The sequence below is a fragment of the Salvelinus namaycush genome, chromosome 41 (assembly GCF_016432855.1).
Source record: "Salvelinus namaycush isolate Seneca chromosome 41, SaNama_1.0, whole genome shotgun sequence".
Lineage (NCBI taxonomy): Eukaryota > Metazoa > Chordata > Actinopteri > Salmoniformes > Salmonidae > Salvelinus > Salvelinus namaycush.
In genome coordinates, this window is record NC_052347.1 from 20,535,369 (window position 1) to 20,556,646 (window position 21,278).

The 21,278-nt window shown below is 44.0% G+C and overlaps 3 protein-coding genes across 4 annotated transcripts; 1 reads left to right on the plus strand and 2 right to left on the minus strand.

The window, feature by feature from the left end:
- Positions 1-4,438: 4,438 nt before the first annotated feature.
- Positions 4,439-7,366, minus strand: LOC120034053 (tubulin beta-4B chain-like). The gene is made up of 4 exons (XM_038980465.1): positions 7,214-7,366; positions 6,412-6,520; positions 5,902-6,012; positions 4,439-5,801 (listed from the first exon to the last, which is right to left on the minus strand). Exons 1-4 carry the CDS (start codon positions 7,268-7,270, stop codon positions 4,744-4,746), a joined length of 1,335 nt encoding a protein of 444 aa, XP_038836393.1. The 5' UTR covers positions 7,271-7,366; the 3' UTR covers positions 4,439-4,743.
- Positions 7,367-9,792: 2,426 nt separating this feature from the next.
- LOC120034361 (zinc-binding protein A33) lies at positions 9,793-12,430 on the plus strand. Of its 2 annotated transcripts, XM_038980882.1 has the most exons (6): positions 9,793-10,416; positions 10,905-11,000; positions 11,084-11,317; positions 11,435-11,457; positions 11,563-11,681; positions 11,834-12,430. In XM_038980882.1, exons 1-6 carry the CDS (start codon positions 10,012-10,014, stop codon positions 12,403-12,405), a joined length of 1,449 nt encoding a protein of 482 aa, XP_038836810.1. In that variant the 5' UTR covers positions 9,793-10,011; the 3' UTR covers positions 12,406-12,430. The 2 variants fall into 2 exon arrangements, with proteins under 2 accessions (XP_038836810.1, XP_038836811.1); XM_038980883.1 differs by lacking the exon at positions 10,905-11,000.
- A 7-nt stretch (positions 12,431-12,437) lies between these two features.
- Positions 12,438-17,747, minus strand: LOC120034360 (RNA polymerase I-specific transcription initiation factor RRN3-like). The gene is made up of 17 exons (XM_038980881.1): positions 17,300-17,747; positions 17,119-17,175; positions 16,932-17,021; positions 16,706-16,835; positions 16,563-16,622; positions 15,947-16,010; positions 15,749-15,818; positions 15,561-15,659; positions 15,338-15,433; positions 15,097-15,226; positions 14,845-14,975; positions 14,608-14,738; positions 14,260-14,444; positions 13,959-14,067; positions 13,666-13,818; positions 13,447-13,525; positions 12,438-13,336 (listed from the first exon to the last, which is right to left on the minus strand). Exons 1-17 carry the CDS (start codon positions 17,393-17,395, stop codon positions 13,184-13,186), a joined length of 1,833 nt encoding a protein of 610 aa, XP_038836809.1. The 5' UTR covers positions 17,396-17,747; the 3' UTR covers positions 12,438-13,183.
- Positions 17,748-21,278: the final 3,531 nt, after the last annotated feature.

Genomic DNA, 21,278 nt, shown 5'->3' on the forward strand with positions numbered 1-21,278 from the left:
CTGCCCATTTCATATGCAACAGTGATTCAAACTGATATTAATCGGATATAGCTATTGTTTAGCCTATTTCTCTTATACACATATTTATTTTGTGCACGGAATGACCATGCATTTTTCATGCATGTTATATTATAGCCAATCGATAATGCACACAGTTCTGCACCAGCTTTCTCTACAAGTCTTATGGGTGGATTATCAGCGGTCTTTCTTCATTTTGCTACGCAGAGGTAAAAAAAAAAAGAGGCTTATCTAGCTCGCCTACAATCATTCACATGAAGCAATCTATTTTCTTGGTAAAATACAAAGGAGTCAACAATGATACCTTGGCTCCGATCTGGTTACCGCACTGGCCGGCTTGCAGATGCACTATTTCTCGCATTATGGATGGATGGACGGGCGTTGGCAGTGAGGAGACCGCAGTCGAGATTTGGCCCGGAGGACGCTTCTTCTCTTCTTCCTCAGCTGACTGCTTGATGGGCCCGCCTCTCCTTCAACTACTGGGCCGATTCGGTGGGCGTCATCCCCATGGTAACCAAAGACTGGAGGAGAGGAGGGATCCTAAGCTCGTGGAGAGAGCGGATAGGATGCTGTTATTTGGAAGTCTTCATCAATGAGTGTTCCAGAGATGCGCAGTCACCCGACCCTACTGACTGAGTGGTGTAGTGATGCGCAGTCACCCGACCCTACTGACTGAGTGGTGTAGTGATGCGCAGTCACCTGACCCTACTGACTGAGTGGTGTAGTGATGCGCAGTCACCCGACCCTACTGAGTGGTGTAGTGATGCGCAGTCACCCGACCCTACTGACTGAGTGGTGTAGTGATGCGCAGTCACCCGACCCTACTGAGTGGTGTAGTGATGCGCAGTCACCCGACCCTACTGAGTGGTGTAGTGATGCGCAGTCACCCGACCCTACTGACTGAGTGGTGTAGTGATGCGCAGTCACCTGACCCTACTGAGTGGTGTAGTGATGCGCAGTCACCCGACCCTACTGACTGAGTGGTGTAGTGATGCGCAGTCACCTGACCCTACTGACTGAGTGGTGTGGTGATGCGTAGTCACCTGACCCTACTGACTGAGTGGTGTAGTGATGCGCAGTCACCCGACCCTACTGACTGAGTGGTGTAGTGATGCGCAGTCACCCGACCCTACTGACTGAGTGGTGTAGTGATGCGCAGTCACCCGACCCTACTGACTGAGTGGTGTAGTGATGCGCAGTCACCTGACCCTACTGACTGAGTGGTGTAGTGATGCGCAGTCACCCGACCCTACTGACTGAGTGGTGTAGTGATGCGCAGTCACCCGACCCTACTGACTGAGTGGTGTAGTGATGCGCAGTCACCCGACCCTACTGACTGAGTGGTGTAGTGATGTGCAGTCACCCGACCCTACTGACTGAGTGGTGTAGTGATAGCTGCAGGCATCCTACAGTAAAAAAGACTCTCGTAAGTGAGCTGAAGGTATCATTGTCATCAACCCACTAATGATGTACACGAGAGATTTTCCCCAGTAACACAGTGGTCACAATCACGAGTGGTGAAGCACAAGATACAAACCACACACTGTGGACTGATGATATATTGGCACCAACCAAAAAAATACATATTTAAAATACCATACTGTAGATTGAGGCGGATGGTAGTAGGCTATTATTAAATCAATATTCTGAAACCGACTGTTGTCAAGAGAAACACCCTGCCAGTGTGATCAAACAGGTAGTCCCTCCTGTGAAGCGCCCTCCCATTATGTAAATCCAACAATTTACACAGGCTTCACAGGAAGAAACCTGGTTTGGCATTGATGTTGTGCACACTGTAAAGGTGTTGCTGTAACATTAACAGTAATTTACAGGCAGCTAGGGGTAAGTAAGTTAATGTATTTCATATTGTAGTAGAACTACTGCAATTTAAATACAGTGTCAAAATAAGTACTGTGTAATGACACAAGGTACAATGCCATAGAATTTAGGGTATTATACTGTAAAAAAGTAAATGCTACTGTAATCATAATTAATGAATGACATTCATTGAGGGGAGATTGGGTTTGTATTTCACAGTATTTTACTGTAATTACATGGGATTGGTGCAAGCAGGTTGGCTGCTAGGTAATACCTTTCTTTTGTATCGTCTGAGATCCCCAAAGATTGGAAAGATTCTGCGGTCATCCCCCTCTTCAAAGGGGGAGACACTCTTGACCCAAACTGTTACAGACCTATATCTATCCTACCCTGCCTTTCTAAGGTCTTCGAAGCCAAGTTAACAAACAGATCACCGAACATTTTGAATCCCACCGTACCTTCTCTGCTATGCAATCTGGTTTCAGAGCTGGTCATGGGTGCACCTCAGGCACGCTCAAGGTCCTAAACGATATCATAACCGCCATCGACAAAAGACAATACTGTGCAGCCGTATTTATCGACCTGGCCAAGGCTTTCGACTCTGTCAATCACAGCATTTTTATCGGCAGACTCAACAACCTTGGTTTCTCAAATGACTGCCTCGCCTGGTTCACCAACTACTTCTCAGACAGAGTTCAGTGTGTCAAATCGGAGGGCCTGTTGTCCGGACCTCTGGCAGTCTCTATGGGGGTGCCACAGGGTTCAATTCTCGGGCCGGCTCTTTTTTGTGTATACATCAATGATGTTGCTCTTGCGGTTGGTGATTCTCTGATCCACCTCTACGCAGACGACACCAGTCTGTATACTTATGGCCCTTCTTTGGACACTGTGTTAACTAACCTCCAGACGAGCTTCAATGCAATTACAACTCTCCTTCCGTGGCCTCCAACTGCTCTTAAATGCAAGTAAAACTAAATGCATGCTCTTCAACCGATCGCTGCCCGCACCTGCCCGCCCGCCTAGCATCACTACTCTGGACGGTTATGACTTAGAATATGTGGACAACTACAAATACCTAGGTATCTGGTTAGACTGTAAACTCTCCTTCCAGACTCATATTAAGCATCTCCAATCCAAAATTAAATCTAGAATCGGCTTTCTATTTCGCAACAAACATCCTTCACTCATGCTGCCAAACATACCCTCGTAAAACTGACTATCCTACCGACCCTTGACTTAGATGTCATTTACAAAATAGCCTCCAACACTCTACTCAGCAAATTGGAGATGCAGTCTATCAGTGCCATCCGTTTCGTCACCAAAGCCCCATATACTACCCACCACTGCGACCTGTATGCTCTTGTTGGCTGGCTTCCTTCATATTCGTCGCCAAACCCACTGGCTCCAGGTCATCTAAGTCTTTTCTAGGTAAAGCCCCGCCTTATATCAGCTCAATGGTCACCATAGCAGCACCCACCCGTAGCACACGCTCCAGCAGGTATATTTAACTGGTCACCCCCACATATCTCCCTCACCAACTTTAAGCATCAGCTGTCAGAGCAGCTTACAGATCATTGCACCTCTACATAGCCCATCTGTACATAGCCTATACAACTACCTCATCTCCATATTGTTATTTTTTTTGTCCTTTGCACCCCACTATTTCTACATGCACATTCATTTTCTGCACATCTTTCACTCCAGTGTTTATTTGCTAAATTGTAATTATTTCACCACTATGGCCTATTTATTGCCTTACCTCCGTAATCTTACCTCATTTGCACACACTGTATATAGACTTTTTCTATTGTATTGTATTATTGACTGTACGTTTGTTTATTCCGTGTGTAACTGTGTTGTTGTTTGTGTCGCACTGCTGTGATTTATTTTGGCCAGGTCGCAGTTGTAAATGAGAACTTGTTCTCAACTGGCCTACCTAGTTAAATAAAAGGTGAAATAAAAAAATACATTACAGCATATCAATGAATATTTGGTGTTTTGTATCACTTGCACTTCTAGAGGCCTTAACAAAGGCTTCCAACCCGGCAGCGACTACAGGGCAAAACAGGCCAAAGGGAAATGGCAAAATGCTTAAACATTAAAGGTTAAAGACTTGCTACCACTCTTATCTATCCCCTATATATTTTAAATTGATGGGGCACTGTAACCACATAGGAGTTAGATTGGTACAGCATTCTCACTAACAGGTGAAAAGAATTGTCTCTTACAAGGTACGCCTCAAAATATATTAATGAGCCATAAACAAAAAGTTTTTGGCGCTCCAAAAATACAGTACGGTACTGTATTCTGTGGAAAGGAAATACCGCACCATTCGAAATACAGCAGTTCTTTGCCCGCACACAACATTTCCCCAATGCACCATAATTTACCTACCATGGTCCAAAGTGTGTAAACTATTCTATCTGCATTCCTATGGGATATCTGACCTGCTGGTTGTACGTCAGTGCCACTTACCAATGTACAACCAGCAGGTCAAATGATGGACTGATAGTGTTTTTACATAAAGAAAAAAAACATTTTAAACATAGAAAATTATCTCAGGTATTGAAAGGGTTATTTAAGTAAAGCAACACACCTAGCATTGGAACACATTGTTAATTTATTCACATAATTCAATTTAGACATCTAGTAATCGAGTTACAGCTTGCTGCTTTCATAAGAAACCTCATGTTAGAATATCCTGACTTCTAGGATGAGCACTGAAAACCTTACAGGACACTAACTAGACTGAAGGGAACCGCTGAAGGGATGCTTGAGCACATTCATTTAATTATCACAAATCTGAGTTTCCTTTTCTTTAACATTAACTTAAATCAATCAAGTTGTGCTTTGGGCACAGGACGGAGGGGAGTGATAGACTGTTTGGCAGTTGAGTGACTGAATGGTTTAGGCGGCTTCCTCTTCTCCCTCCTCTTCAAACTCGCCCTCCTCAGCGGTGGCATCTTGGTACTGCTGGTACTCAGACACCAGGTCATTCATGTTGCTCTCAGCCTCAGTGAACTCCATCTCATCCATACCCTCTCCGGTGTACCAGTGAAGGAAGGCCTTACGACGGAACATGGCAGTGAACTGCTCAGAGATACGCTTGAACAGCTCCTGGATGGCTGTGCTGTTGCCGATGAAGGTGGCAGACATCTTGAGGCCACGGGGTGGGATGTCGCAGACAGCTGTCTTCACGTTGTTGGGGATCCATTCCACAAAGTAGCTGCTGTTCTTGTTCTGGACGTTGAGCATCTGCTCGTCCACCTCCTTCATGGACATGCGGCCACGGAAGATGGCGGCCACGGTGAGGTAACGGCCGTGACGAGGGTCGCAGGCCGCCATCATGTTCTTGGAGTCGAACATCTGCTGGGTGAGCTCAGGCACGGACAGGGCGCGGTACTGCTGGCTCCCCCTGCTGGTGAGGGGGGCGAAGCCGGGCATGAAGAAGTGCAGGCGGGGGAAGGGCACCATGTTGACAGCCAGTTTGCGGAGGTCGGCGTTGAGCTGGCCAGGGAAACGAAGGCAGGTGGTCACTCCACTCATGGTGGCTGACACCAGGTGGTTGAGGTCTCCATAGGTGGGTGTGGTGAGCTTGAGAGTGCGGAAGCAGATGTCGTAGAGGGCTTCGTTGTCGATGCAGAAGGTCTCATCTGTGTTCTCCACCAGCTGATGCACAGAGAGGGTGGCGTTGTAGGGCTCCACCACTGTGTCAGACACTTTGGGAGAGGGCACCACGCTGAAGGTGTTCATGATGCGGTCAGGGTACTCCTCGCGGATCTTGCTGATGAGCAGGGTGCCCATGCCAGAGCCAGTACCCCCACCCAGGGAGTGGGTGAGCTGGAAGCCCTGGAGGCAGTCACAGCTCTCTGCCTCCTTCCTCACTACATCCATGACAGAGTCTACCAGCTCTGCTCCCTCTGTGTAGTGGCCCTTGGCCCAGTTGTTTCCAGCTCCACTCTGGCCTGCAGACAGAAGTGTTATCACCCATTATTTCCTGGACAAGATTTTAGAAGTAGCCTACCACCAAATCTCATATCTGCACTCAACACACCAACCACTCACCAAAGACAAAGTTGTCTGGCCTGAAGATCTGTCCGAAGGGGCCAGACCTGACAGAGTCCATGGTGCCCGGCTCCAGATCCACCAGGATGGCACGGGGGACATACTTCCCACCTGAAAAATCAAATAAAAATCAAATCAATTTTTATTTGTCACATACACATGGTTAGCAGATGTTAATGCGAGTGTAGCGAAATGCTCGTGCTTCTAGTTCCGACCATGCAGTAATATCTAACAAGTAATCTAACAATTTCACAACTACCTTGTACACACAAGTGTAAAGGAATGAATAAGAATATGTACATAAAATAAGAATAGGGAAATGTTGGGCATACTGGGCATACTGAAACTATTGTTGCTGTACATGTTTTATGTATGTATTATTTGTTTGTATAAGTGTAATCAGTTAATTTTTCCTAATTAAAACAGCAGTTTATTTAATTGCGCATGTTTCAATAATTGGAGACATTATGTGGTTCATGTATGCAATGCTATATAATGTGCATACTGTACCTGAGGCCTCATTGTAGTACACATTGATCCTGTCTAGCTGCAGGTCGCTGTCTCCATGGTAGGTGCCAGTTGGGTCGATGCCATGCTCATCACTGATCACCTCCCAGAACTGAGACAATGAAAGAAAGAGAGAGAGAGAATGAGAGAGAGGAACGAGGGAGGGTACAGGGGGATGAGATGCAAGTCAATAGAAATACACAGAAACATCCATTTAAAACGCAAGTTAGAATATAAATAAATAGATAATGCAATGTGTATTTTCTGTTGCATGGACATTTACCTTTTCAAGAGTAACACAAATAGCATGACTTGCATTAAATATTCCCTTTACATAATTATGTTATCGTCTAAATGCTTCAAATTAAGCATTAAAATGCCATTTAGACCGAAATATTAATCAGGTTGAATATGTAATGTCATAAGAGGGAAGACGGTGGTATTCTAGTAGGCTACCATATCTTTCCCTTCAACGCCCATATTACAAGGACCCCAAATAACCATTGGGAATGAATCAGCGGAAACAATTTTTTAAATATTTTTTTTTCAGGACATGTCATATCGTATGCAACATCGATTAAAATGTAGTTTATCTTGTGCACGGAATGATCATGCATTTTTCGTCCATGGTAGCCTATAGGCCTATTTTAGCCTATCGAGGATGCAGTCTTATGGGTGGATTACAAGCGGCCATTCTTAATTTAGCTACGCACTACGCAGAGAACGAGAGGTTTATCTAGGTCGCATGCAATCCCCAAATGAAGCAATCTATTTTATTGATATACAAACAAGAGAAGAGTAATACCTTGGCTCCAATCTGGTTTCCGCACTGTCCGGCTTGCAGATGCACTATTTCGCGCATTTTGGATGGAAGGAAGGGCGTTAGCTGTGAGGATTCGACGGTGGAACGAGAAGGTACTGAGCTTGGAGGACTCTCTTTGTCTTCTTACCCAGCTGACTGTCTCATGGACCCGCCTCTTCTGCTACTACTGGGCCGAATCGGTGGTGCAACCTGACGTCATCCCCATGGTAACGAAAGACTGGAGGAAAAAGGGGGATACATCATCCTAGGCTCGTGGAGAGAGCGGATAGGATGCTGTGATTTGGATCTCGCCATTTTATTTATTTTATTTTATTTAACCTTTATTTAACTAGGCAAGTCAGTTGAGAACAAATTCTTATTTACAATGACGGTCTACCAAAAGGCAAAGGCCTCCTGCGAGGACGGGGCCTGGGATTAAAAAAAAATAAAAAAAATAATAGTAATAATAATAAATAATAATAATAAATACAATATAAATACAGGGCAAAACACACATCACAACAAGAGAGACAACACAACACTACATAAAATGAGACCTAAGACAACAACATAGCAAGGCAGCAACTCATGACAAAACAGCATGGTAGCAACACAACATAACAACAACATGGTACAAACATTATCGGGCACAGTCAACAGCACAAAAGTCAAGAAGGTAGAGACAACAATACATCACACAAAGCAGCCACAACTGTCAGTAAGAGTGTCCATGATTGAGTCTTTGAATGAAGAGATTGTTCCAGAGATGAATGAGTGTTCCAGAGATGCGTAGTTACATTTACATTTAAGTCATTTAGCAGACGCTCTTATCCAGAGCGACTTACACGACTATAGTCACTGAGTGGTGTAGTGATAGCTGCATGCATCCTACAATAAAATCTCTTGTGAGTAGCCTGACATTATCATTGTCATCAAGCCACTAATGAATGTTCAAAGATTTTCCCCAATAATATAAAGTGGTCACAATCCCATGTAGTGATACACAAGCTACAAACCACACACTGTGGACTGATGTTGAGAGTTTCAATTTCCTTGGTGTCCACATCACCAATGAACTATCATGGTCCAAACATACCAAGACAGTCGTGAAGAGGGCACGACAAAACCTTTTCCCCCTCAGGAGACTGAAAAGATTTGGCATGGGTCCCCAGATCCTCAAAAGGTTCTACAGCTGCACCATCAAGAGCATCCTGACTGGTTGCATCACCGCCTGGTATGTCAACTGCTCGGCATCTGACCGTAAAGCGCTACAGAGGGTAGTGTGAACGGCCCAGTACGTCACTGGGGCCAAACTTCCTGTCATCCAGGACCTATATAATAGGCGGTGTCAGAGGAAAGCCCATAAAATTGTCAGAGACTCCAGTCAATCAAGTCATAGACTGTTTTCTCTGATACCGCACAGCAAGCGGTCCCGGAGTGCCAAGTCTAGGACCAAAAGGCTCCGCAACAGCTTCTACCCCCAAGCCATAAGACTGCTGAACAATTAATCAAATGGCCACCGGACAATTTACATTGACCCCCCCCCTTCCCTTTTTTACACTGCTGCCACTCGCTGTTTATTATCTATGCATAGTCACTTGTGTTACTTTTTATTATTACTTTTTATTTTAGTCTACTTGGTAAATATTTTCTTAACTCTTCTTGAACTGCACTGTTGGTTAAGGGCTTGTAAGTAAGCATTTCACAGTAAGGTCTACACTTGTTTTATTCGGCGCATGTGACAAATCAAGTTTGATTTGATATTGACACCAAGCAACAATAACAAATATTTAAAATACCACACTGGAGGTGGAGGCAGATGGTTGATTTGTTTTTAACCAATATCCTGAAACCTTGAGTTTTCAAGGGAAACACAGGCTAGCCCCTCCAAACCCCTTTCTCCCCCTGTGAACCCCTCTTCATCCCCTTGGTAAATGCAATGAAACTGCACAGGCTTTTGGGGAAGAAACTTGGTTTGCCATTGAGGTTGTGGAAGGGGAAGATTAGGCCTACGGAATACCTTTTGAAGCTTTGCTCTATATGAGCATTCATTGGTGTCAAAAGCACTGGCATATAATTATTGCTTTAGATTACACAGTTATCCCCATTGTAAGTTTTATTTGCAAATTATTAATATAGTGCAAGGTACAAACAGGTATAACAGTTGAATACAATGTGTAATGATGTGTATGGTATTTACGTTAGGCCTACATTGTACCTACCTTTGTTATAACCATGTAAATATATATGTTTTAGGAACACAATGTAATGTGAGGCCAATTTTATTTTTTGATTTTACCAATAATTTTGGTTGATCATATTTTCATCCTGCTTCATGAGATATATCTTGACAGTCATCTTTCACTTTTCAGTCTTTTAAAGGCGTTTAACGTTATTGATTGTGTATCTCTATCCACAACCTTTAACAATGTTGCTATTCAAAACATGTAACAGGTTCTAGGCTAAACCAGTTTGCAGCTATTCCACATGTGACCAATAGGGCTCGACTTCCTGTTTCACGTTGCTGTCTGTCACGCAGTACTGTGTGTCTCTGGAGTCACACACAAACACAACTCAACAGACAGGAAACAGCCTGCACTTTTAAGGTCTGGCATTACAACAAGAACAATGGAAGAATAGGCACTTTGAGTATCTGTTTTGAAAATCAAAAGGGAGGTGATTTCTGAAAGACAAAGTAAATAATCTCCACGTTTATATGCTTGACATGGGAATGTAGTATTGTTTAAGCCAGAGGATATCTTCTTCACAGACTCCCGGTATCTGATCAGGTGAAGACATACATGTCATCCAGTGTGTGTCTCCCAGAGGAGGATCTCTCCTGTCCTGTGTGCTGTGACATCTTCAGGGACCCTGTCCTCCTACCATGTAGCCACAGCTTTTGTAAGACCTGCCTACAATGCTACTGGAACACCTCAACCCTCAGACAGTGCCCTGTCTGCAGGAGAAGAGCTTCCAAGCGCACCCCTCCCTCCAACCTGGCTCTGAAGAACCTCTGTGAAGCTTTGCAACAGGGCAGGATTCAGAGCTCAGCGGAGGGGAACAGTGTGCTTTGTAGTCTACATGGAGAGAGACTCAGATTCTTCTGTCTGGTGGACAAGCAGCCTGTCTGTGTAGTGTGCCAAGCCTCGAAAATACACAAGAACCATGACTGCGTACCCACAGAGAAGGCAGCACAGGATTGCAAGGTGAGAGACTGAATAATAATTGAAATGACTCTAGTATGTATATGCATGAAATAACTTGGCAATGTCTGTTTTCATAGTTAACGTTGCCATTTTCTCATGTAAGGAGCCTGTGGCCCCTGGCAGTAGAATGCTGTTAATCAGGTCTATCCTGACAGTATATGCGAGTGTACAGTATTAGCAGAGAAATATAGCAGAGAAATTCCAAAGTGTTTAAAGTATTATATCTGCATTCCTATGGGATAATATCTGCTCTGCTGGTTGTACGTCAGTGAGTGGTGTTGATGAACATACAGTGTGTTTGCAGAGTAAAACATCTTTAAACATAGTAAATTATCTCAGGTATTGAAAGGGTTATTTTAGTCAAGCGACACACCTGGCATTGAACCTATTGTTAATTTATTTCACATAATTGAATCTAGACGTTTAATCGAGTTACAGCTTGCTGCTTTCATAAAAAACCTCATGTTAGAAGACCCTCTGACTTCTAGGATGAGCTCAACGTAGCACTGAAAACCTTACAGGATACTCTGCACTCCCTCATTAGACTGAAGGGAACCTCTGAAGAGATGCTCGAGCCCATTAAGGTAATCTCCACAGATGTCATCTCAGTTTCCTTTTCATTAAAATGAACTCAAATCCATCAAGTTGTGCTCTAACTGCCCCTCAGAATCAGGCCCTGGAGACAGAGAGGCAGATAAAGGATCTGTTTGTGGAACTCCACCAGTTCCTGTATGATGAAGAGGCAGCGAGGCTAGCTGCTCTGAAGGAGGAGGAAGAGGAGAAGATAGGGCTGATGAAGAGTACGGTGACAAAGGCTGCAGCAGGGATGATATACCTCAAAGAGACTATAACAGTCATAACACAGGAGATGACAGATGCTGAAGACATGACATTGCTCCAGGTTTGTACTGGCACAATTTACATACAAATTAAATAAAGCCAGAATAATCATTTTTGAGGAGAGGATGGGATAAAAAAAAATATTCAGCCACAATATTACACTTTCTTTGTTTTTCAGAATTTTAAAGCCACTATAGAGAGGTATGTTGAAATCCCCCACCTCTCTCTGTCTAACATTGTATTTTTTCCTCCCTCTCGCTGCTTTGGAATACTGAACAGGACAATTGTATTATTTTGTCATTTCAGAGCCCAGTGCACAGGGCAGGGTCCAGAGACAATTTCAGGGGCGCTGATTGATGTGGCCAAGCACCTCTGTAATCTCAAGTACAGAGTCTGGAAGAAAGTGCTTCTGCATGTTGAATACAGTAAGTCAATTTCAATGGTTAACAGAGATGAGGAGATAAGGAGGTTAACTCCCACAGCATTTTAACCTGGTGGAGAGAAGCTAAAACAGTGGTGTGACCCAAACCCCTTTCCTGTCTCTAACCCAGTCTCTGGCCCATTTCCTCCTCTTCAGCTCCTGTGACCTTGGACCCAAACACAGCCCACCCCTGCCTCTTCCTGTCACATGACCTCACGTCCCTTCAGTACACCAGCCAGCCTCACCGTCTCCCTGACAACCCTGAGCGCTTCCACATGAGTGCAGAGGTCCTGGGCATGACTGGGCTTAGCTCAGGAAGCCACTGCTGGGTAGTGGATACAGGATGTAACAACGACTGGATTCTGGGCGTGGCCTGTACGTCTGTCACCAGGAATGCAGAGGTCCAGGCCCGGCCGGAGAACGGGTTTTGGACCATGTGTCTGCGAGACAGGGAGTACAGAGCGATGACCTCACCACCAACAGCCATGACAGTCACAGAGAAACTCAAGAGGGTCAGAGTGCAGCTGGACTGGGACAAGGGCCAAGTGTCTTTCTTTGACCCTGCTGATGACGATACACCCCTTTACTCTTTCTCACACAAGTTCACAGAGAAAGTGTTTCCGTATTTTTATACGCAAAGCAAACACCCTCTGAGAATCCTACCTGAGAGGACGTGTGTTACAGTGCAACAGAGTGGGGCAGGACATCCTTGTACAGTACCCGACTGATCATTTTTTACAATAAATGAATTTCTGTTAACTCACAAATAGTTTGACTTTTATTTACAGGGTAGTGTATGTCAACTATGTAATTGATACTCCATACATACAAGCACAAGTTTACAGAAATGTTTCCTTTTTCATCTACTGCATGTGACCTTCCTTAATAGTATCTGTTCTGGTTAAGAAGAATTTCAATAAGGGAACATGTTTACAATCTGTAAAATTATATAAATCATAAAAATGTGTTCAGACCTTGACACAAATTGTAGATCAGAGCCAACCAAAATCAATGAACCATTGAAAGTGTCAGATCATTTTTTTGTAAATACAGTTACCTTCACCGAGAACACAAAATCTTACGATTTTCCCATCCTAGATAAAAATACATTTTCTCTCCATAGTTGAGTTAAATGAACTTTTTCCACTATTAACCAGGTATAACATGTTAACTGCTATAACATAGAACCATTATTATAAAATGAATAGCTCTAGCCACGCATTGTACACTTTGTGTTCATAATCTTTTGCATCCTGGAGTAGGTTCTTGATGGGGTGGTGATTGTAGATGGTTCCGACTGATACTTCTCTTCAGTGATGATAGGGAAGGATGGACCCGTCCATTTTAAACAGCAGGGGGTCAAAATCAGAACGGTCTATGGTAAGATCACTTAATATTCCATTTGAAAATGTTAAAGCTGGGTGTCTCTGTATGAAGGCGCTCAGGGTTGTGGAATAGTCCATTTTTCAGGGGGTTGTGGATGAGTCCATGTTAAATACAGGGGTGTCAGAAGGGTCTCTGTAGGAAGGAGATTGGCGGTGAGCCCACACTGCTAGGGCTGTGGAGGTGTGACTCATACGAGCCAGGGGTCATACCCATCACCCCCTTTGTCTCCGGCGTCTCCTCTCGCAGGAAGTCATCCTCATCTGCATCCGAGCACTGAGACAGAGAGAAAACAGCCAATCAAACCACAAAAACAACCAATAGGGAGACACACAGCATCCAATCATGTGTGTGCCTGAGAGAATACAAGACTGTCTGTGTTTTACCTGTCTGACTCTCTTGGTGGTGACGGTGTCTGCTGGCTCCTCCCACACCTGGTAGAGGGGCTCGATGAGTTTACTTGACCTGGAGAGAAGAAAAACAAGATCAGAAATGGAAAATTAACTCTCTTCTTAGAGTTCAGGTTGTACTATTGCCATTTCCAACCAATTTCTCCTGTTTTGTGCCTACTGATAAGTGGTCCCTGGGAAGGGTTCATGGGTTACCTCTTGAGCATGTAGGGGTCGAAGGGGAAGAAACTGTCCAGGGGGTTGGTGTTGGTGGACACACAGTCGCCCCCCACGGAGCTGCGGACCACGGGGAGAACATGGCGGTTGTTCCTCTCGATGATGGTGTAGCAGAACACCAACTGGTACTTTCTGTGGATGGATGGATACAGGTCTGGGTCAAACAACCACTTCACATTTTTAGAAGCAGACAGAAACTAACACAGTGCTGTAGCAGAGTGTAATTGATGTGTGACTGGCTAAAAGGGTGGTTGGTTGGTGTACCACTGTACCTGGTGATGGCAGCAAACATGTTGGTGACGGCAGGCAGGCAGACCTTCAGAGGGTTGAGCTGACACATCACTATCCTCTCTAGGTTCAGACCCTGCAGGTACGCCAGCCCTGGGAGGAAAACAGACATACAGTTATATAATACTGGAAACTGGAAGAGAGTCCGCCCCCCCCCCCCCCCCCACAGACACACAGATTGACAGGCCAGTGAGATATATATACACACACACACCAACTGATACAATCAAAATAAAAATTGTATCTGTGTAAGTATGTGTTTTACACGCATGTGTAATCCCCTACCTTTCTTCATGTCGCCCTCCAGGATGCTCCTGTGTCTGAAGATGAGTGTGTAGAAGACAGCCTGGCAGGCGTTGTAGAAGGGCCCGTGTAGTGTGATGTCACAGTAGGCCCGGGAGCCGGAGTCCTGGCTGTCTATGTATAGGTGGAGCCAGGGGACCAGCAGGTCCAGACACGCACGCACCGTACTGCAGGACAGAGAACACAGTCAGAGAATCTTAGTTAGGGAGTTAGGAGGAACCAGAGAGTATGCTGCGTAGAACCAACCACACCCCAACATGCTCTAAGGAGCCCTTTCTAAAGAGCAAAAGTACACTTTGAATATTTAGGAGGAGAGAGGGTGTGACTCACGCGACGGGCAGGAAGTTGGCACGGGCCAGGAAGCTACCCATGTAGCCAGCGGCAGATTGGCGCAGTACTGCCGGGTGAGACGGGCTCTGCAGTAACCTCCACAGGTGTTCCAGAAACGCCTCTGCCAGAGCCTGAGTGGTCAAACACACAGCCAATCAATCGAGTTACCCACTCAACCGTTCTATAAAATGCCACTACTATAAAGCCGCACGGATGCACACTGTTGCGAGTACTGACCAGTCTGAAGCTGCAGAGGTAGAAGAGGGCGTATTGGACGTGACAGGAGGCGTGTGTAGGTAGGATAAGTTTATCAAACACACACACCAGGTCCTTGTATAGATCCTTAGTCCGCTCCACATCCAGACAACCTGCCAGAGAGAGAGTAGAGGGGGAGAGAGATGGAGGGGTGGAAGATGAGAGAGAAAGGGAGCAGAGTACGCACTTTCTTGTCATATGTCTAGTGAGTGTGTGTGAAGACCCTGTGCTCACCGTTGACGTGGCACATGTCCTTGATGAAGGCCAGCAGCACAACCATGAGAGTGTCCAGTCTCTCAGCGACAGGGTGGACCATCACATTGGTCCCTGCTGGACTGGACTTCACTGAACACACATCCTCATCCTGTGGTGATAGAGAGAGATGAGGGAAACGTCACACCACATTAGTCGCAAAATGGAGAACTATCAAACCAGTGACTGTTGTATGTAAAACATAGCAGATCTAGTCAGTCACCATGTCAAAGAGGCCCTCCTCTTCCTGCTCTCCTTTCATCTCCTGTTGCACAGCGTTCTCCTCCACCTCCTCTATCTCTCCCCGAGGAGCACTCACCTGGAACACAACACAGTGTTAGCACACAAAAAACACCTATTTCTCAGTGAAGAACTGGAAAGCCAAAACACACACACACAGGAGCAACTGTGGCTTAACAAACACACACACACACACACACACTTACGTCCAGTTTGAGCATCCTACTGATGATGAGTTCCAGGACGTCTCGTCGTAGAGAGGGGATGTACACCGCCACCCGCAGAAGGTTATGGACATAACACTCCTGGGGAGAGAGAAAGACAACCATACTGTACAACAATCTGACAATTAAAAAAAACAAATATGAGGCTACCCACCGTAGCCACTGCTTACCAGGGTTCTGGAAGATTTCTGCACAAAGGGAAAGTTTTCAATCAGAATGGGCACCAGGAAACGGCTGGTGCTGAAATGAGAAGGACGAAAAAAACATTTTGTTACCAGTTTGCATTGTGGGTCAACAATTCCCAAGGTCAAACCTGGATCTGAAAATGACCCAGCAACATGTTGTAGGATTGTCTTATGGCTACTTACGATGGGACATATCTGCCAATCAGCTGCAGGGCCTGATGACACTGGTCAAAACTTCTTGGAAGGTCTTCAAATCAAGAAAGAAGAGAAAGGGTTAAAACTGTGCACAAATTAAAAAACGATTTGCCGTTTTGAACTAACATCCAACGTTGAACAAGTTGGATCTGTGAACTGGGTGTCATTATACCCTTTATATTGGGATGGAACCTTTATATTGTAATGGAACGTTGATTCTGTAACGTTTGAAGTAAAAACTAATTGTAACATTGAAGTAAAAACTAATTGTAACATTGAAGTAAAACAGATTTATGAAGAGGTCTGTCAGCCTGACAAATCAGGAACCATAAGGGGTGGGACTCCTGCAGTGAAAGTCACCAGTGCTAGAGTCTCCATGCATTATCTTATCTACACCTCACCTCCCTTATCATCCTAACTCTTCAAGGACTTTAGAAGTGTGCCTAGTTTCCCTAAAAGGACGAGTGGAGCAGGCCTTTACCAACCGCATTCTCAGGTCACTATGAATTTACTGCAGTGTGTATTTCAATGAAACATTTCAGGGACCGTCCGTTGAACAATCTTGGTTTTCCATTGCAAACAGTAATGAAACAGTAACACCTACTTTCATCGTCATCATCCGAGTCAGAGATGTCCACTCCTCCCTCACAGATCTTCACTCTCTCTGGAAAGGAAGGAAAAACAATACGTCTTCAAAGTAGCCATACTGAGTTATCAGAATGTCCACGCAAACAGACAGGAACTCACTGGGTATGAAGTTGGAGACCACCATCTTGAGGCAGGCCCGGAGGTAGACCGTCTGAGCAGATACCAGGTTACTGAGGAAGGCCAGATACTCCTCCACTACGGCAGGGCTTCGACCCAGCCACGGCAGCCTCTGGTACAGAGACACAAGGGGTAGATACAGCATTAGAAAACTGTTCCTGGCCTGGGCAGTACTGTCCATCTCTTGATTCAAGTGTTCCATCCTCACCAGAGCCACATAGATCAGCTGCTCATGGTCTTTGCTGAGTTGTGTCACACAATTCCGGAACTCCTGCAGCCAGTTGATGATTTGGGCATCCTGTCAAAAAAGGAAGACATTCTATTATCATTAAGACCTCTGGAAACGTCCTTGTTACACTGTACATGTAGCATAACTGCTAGTCGTGCTCATTTACCTTGATATCTGGATCTGCCAGCTGATGTTTCAACAACTCATAGTCACTGGTGTCTCCCTTGAAAAACAACCAACCAGCAGCAAATACTGTCATATGTATACCAGGTTATAACTACATTCCAGATGAATCACATAAGTGTCTAAGGCATCCATGTTTGGTGTCACTGGATTGGAAATCTCACCTGTTTGAATTTCGCTAACGTGGCAACAACATTGCCCCCAAACCGCACCGTCTTCAAGGGGGGAGTGTTCATGAAATCTCTCCCCTCAATCTCCATGCTTTACACACAAGCGCGGGGGAGGGAATGATGGCAACAATAGCGCGCGAGTAAATTGATTGAGATACAGAGTATTAAGCAAGTATTGTGAACCATAAAGCATGACAACACAATACTATGCTTGCTATAAATGTGCTAGCTACCATTAGTTTGATGGTAATGCATTTACAGAAACGTATTTGAAAGGGTTCAGTTTTACCAATCAAATTAAATAGTGTTCAGATAGCTACAATTCTATTTGCTACGCAAAATACTGTTTCGATCGTGATACAATGAAATGTGCCTTCTCCATGCCGCTAACTTCACAACAGGAAGAGAAAATGGTGACCATTTTATTTACGGAAATGAATGGTAGATTCTTCTTCCTGTACTAGCGCCGTGGTCTTCTATGGTGCATTACTGCTATCTACGGTGGCGGAGCATAGGCATATTTGATAGAAAGAGTTCCATCAGAACATGTCACCTTTGCCATCGCTGCCTATCTGGATTGAGCGTTATCAATCCGACTCTAATACTGCACTCTAAATTTATGGGGAGGGATTATAACATTGGGCACTGCATGTGGGCTCCCGAGTGGCGCAGCTGTCTAAGGCGTCACTACAGTCTCTGGTTCGAATCCAGGCTGAATCACATCCGGCCGTGATTGGGAGTGCCATCGGCGCACAATTGGCCCAGCGTAGTCTCGGGTAGGCCGTCATTGTAAATAAGAATTTGTTCTTAACTGACTTGCCTAGTTAAATAAAAAAAATAGATCTACAATGCAACGCATTGGCTTTAGGTACATTTATTCCCACTGATTTACAGATATCTACTCAATACTCTCAGTCGCTATATCTCAACACTCATTCACTCAAAGCCCTACACATCCACTCAGACATACCTGTACACGCAGTATTGCATTTCGGTCATTGAAAATGTTGTGCCCATTAGGCACAAACTGGTTGAATAATTTCAACAACAAAAAATGCAATGTGATGACTTTGAATCAACAGTGATTCAACCAGTTTGTGTCCAGTGCAGTGGCAATTTTAGCATGTAAATGTTGGTGGGGCAAACTAAACATTTTTTTTTTTAGATCCATCCCAGCAAAGCCACTACACAACACAACAATAAACAATACATTAATTGCACTATAACGGTTACAAATGGTGCCCACAAACTGTTAGGGCCTACATAAAGCTGTCCCAACAGCAGTCCCAACACCAAACTACTGCTACAAATGGCTATCATCGGAGCCTTGTCTGGCAGCGAAACAGTTAATTCAGACTAATTTACTGCCTTTTAAAAACAACATAGCTGATATGGCTGACTTGCTTAACCAAATGTGGTTTCTACTGACAATTTAGATGTACAAACTATGGCATAAGTGGATGACGAGCGAATAAGAGGCAATTCGTAATTTGATTAAGACATTAATGAACGAGGTAGGATGGACGTAGACAATATAACTATTTTCTCAGCACTTTTGAAATGTACAGCAACAGAATTCAGAACATGGACCTTTCTTACAGTATTCTCCCTGTACACCGAGTCAGAACTGTAGGATAAATAAATGGGGCATATAAGCAGACAATGAAAACTCTTACAATATTAAATTATGACATTTTGCTAAAACAGGCTATAGGCTACATATACACCAAGTCAGAACAGTAGGCTAAATTATGAGGGGAAAAGGGACCAAATTATTAGGGTGAGGCACATGGGCTATTAACAGCTTACTACACAACATACACTTAGTATTACTTTCTTAGCTACAGTATACATATCTCCTTAGCATATTACATAATTTATGCAGCAGCATACAAGACATTTTTGGACTCACCTTGTTGTGCTGTGCTCACGGCGGTCCTTCTTGGGCAAACTTTGTCATCAAAGTCTGGCATTCTCTGGATTTATGGTTCTTTCAAGACAACTGGGAACACTGAAAAAAACAAGGTTGAATCATGTTGACATCAGTGATCTTCAGGTCAGCACTCTAGAAAGAGGCCCCAGTTCCCGACTTGCAATTCCGAGTTGGATGATCGTTCAAAACTTATTTTCCCAGACGGAGCTCCTTTTTTCCGAGTTCACAGTTGTCTTGAACTCACTGAAATTTGAGATTTTCCAGTTCCAAGTTTCCAGTTGTTTTGAGCGCAGCAGAAGTCATGCTGGATTGACAGCATGGCCAATGTTGAGTGTTTATCCTTTTAAGCTGGGAAAATTTGGACCACACACCCACTCCACTGAATAGCAGGCTAGTGATTTCTTTGCAATGCTTGCAGTTCGCCACTGATTACTTCCAAACCACTCATTGTTGAATTTGTGATTTCCAATTTTTTGTGTAATGTTCATGTCCAATGGCCGATGAGCACAGATACGGTTTATCTACAATTTCATATGATAATGATTGAAAAGGATTTGCCAGTAGATTGTCGACTTGATTCATGATGATGTCTCCTAGCTTGCTAGCTAAGATTTTAAAAGTCTGATGTTGACATGATCAGTCCAATAAAAGATACGGTAGATATGTGATTTGAATTCATTTTATCTGTGGCCAATAACCTTGAACCTTCTTGGATGGGCACTTCCAATGTAACTTTATGGCAGGACCCAAGGGGCTTGAATTTTCTATCTCTACCCGTAGATTTGGCGGTGACGTAGTGTCCCCATGAGTGACAAAACACTGAGCCAATCACAGAGCAACTAGAGAACACTACCAACCCCTACGCTCAGTATTTTTCACTGGCTGCCCCACCACCACAGAAAGCACTGAGCTAGGATGAAACTCCTGCATTTTGAAGCTGCTTTACTCAAGAAAGCAAAAAAGAGACCAAGTTTGTATGCGGCTTTATTAACTCAATGATTTTTTTTTTTTTTTACAATGTTTGCAAACTGATATGTGACACGTATTAATGCCAAAATAACATTCAAAACAGGCAACAAAAAAAATTATATATATATGTATATACAGTACCTTTGGAAAATATTCAGACCCCTTGAATTCTTCCGATTTTTTTAACGTTACAGCCTTTTCTAAAATGGATTAAATAAAAAAATCCACTCAGCAATCTGCACACCCCATAATGACAAAGTGAAAATAGGTTTTAAGAAATTATTACGCATTGTATACTCAATGCCAGTACACTAAACATATGAAAAGTTTCTCCCACCCCAGATCGGGTTGAGACATAAAAATCTAAAGTACCATCAATTGCAATTCTAGCAACGTGATCTACGTGATTCGCTGCCTGTGCAGCTTATTTTTCGTAGGATAACCTCAAGGGAGTTACGCACTAGAACAGGGTTCCACAACTGATTTTGGCCCACAGGTGGTTTTATTTGGCCCCCCAATCTTTCTGAGAGACAATTTTATTTATTTATTTTGTATTATTTTTGGGGGCATGAAAGACTGTAAAAACACCAGGAAATCAGCTCCAAGTGATTTTAATTTAAGAAATCTGTTCCCAAGTATTTTCAAATGTAAACAAGGTTTAAAATTATTATGTTTTAGTCAAACATTATATCTGTTTGGGCTTCTTGCAGGCAATTTGCAATCCACAAATTATTTGTAATTTTGTTCCGGCCCACCGACCTTCCCCTCAAGAAAAAAAACTGCAAGCGGCTGAATCTAGTTGATGATCCCTGCACTAGAATGTATGAGCACTGAAGTGCCTTTTGACTGCTGACCCCAACAGCCCAGTGGCCCTCCATTTCAAAGAGTGAGGACACTTAGTGAGTTCTTTTACTTTGGAATTGAACAAGTCAGCAAAAACAAATGTAGTGCGATGTTGACAAACACCAAAGTTCCAGAGAGATGTTCTGGATCCATTCCTTAGATACTTTAGTCCCCAGAGGTCTTAACCTGGAGAAGGACCATAGTATTATTTTGTGAAGTCGCCGCATC

Excerpts from the sequence above, each read along its gene's own strand:
- LOC120034053 (XM_038980465.1), bottom strand. The coding sequence starts at position 7,270 with ATGCGCGAAATAGTGCATCTGCAAGCCGGACAGTGCGGAAACCAGATT. Across the intron at positions 6,521-7,213 it reads GAAACCAGATTGGAGCCAAG|TTCTGGGAGGTGATCAGTGA; the intron begins GTATTACTCTTC and ends TCATTGTCTCAG. Across the intron at positions 5,802-5,901 it reads GCCAGACAACTTTGTCTTTG|GCCAGAGTGGAGCTGGAAAC; the intron begins GTGAGTGGTTGG and ends TTCTGTCTGCAG.
- LOC120034361 (XM_038980882.1), top strand. The coding sequence starts at position 10,012 with ATGTCATCCAGTGTGTGTCTCCCAGAGGAGGATCTCTCCTGTCCTGTG. Across the intron at positions 11,458-11,562 it reads TTTAAAGCCACTATAGAGAG|AGCCCAGTGCACAGGGCAGG; the intron begins GTATGTTGAAAT and ends TTGTCATTTCAG. Across the intron at positions 11,682-11,833 it reads GCTTCTGCATGTTGAATACA|CTCCTGTGACCTTGGACCCA; the intron begins GTAAGTCAATTT and ends CCTCCTCTTCAG.
- LOC120034360 (XM_038980881.1), bottom strand. The coding sequence starts at position 17,395 with ATGGAGATTGAGGGGAGAGATTTCATGAACACTCCCCCCTTGAAGACG. Across the intron at positions 14,445-14,607 it reads GCCAACTTCCTGCCCGTCGC|TACGGTGCGTGCGTGTCTGG; the intron begins GTGAGTCACACC and ends TCTGTCCTGCAG. Across the intron at positions 13,337-13,446 it reads CCACCAAGAGAGTCAGACAG|TGCTCGGATGCAGATGAGGA; the intron begins GTAAAACACAGA and ends TCTCTGTCTCAG.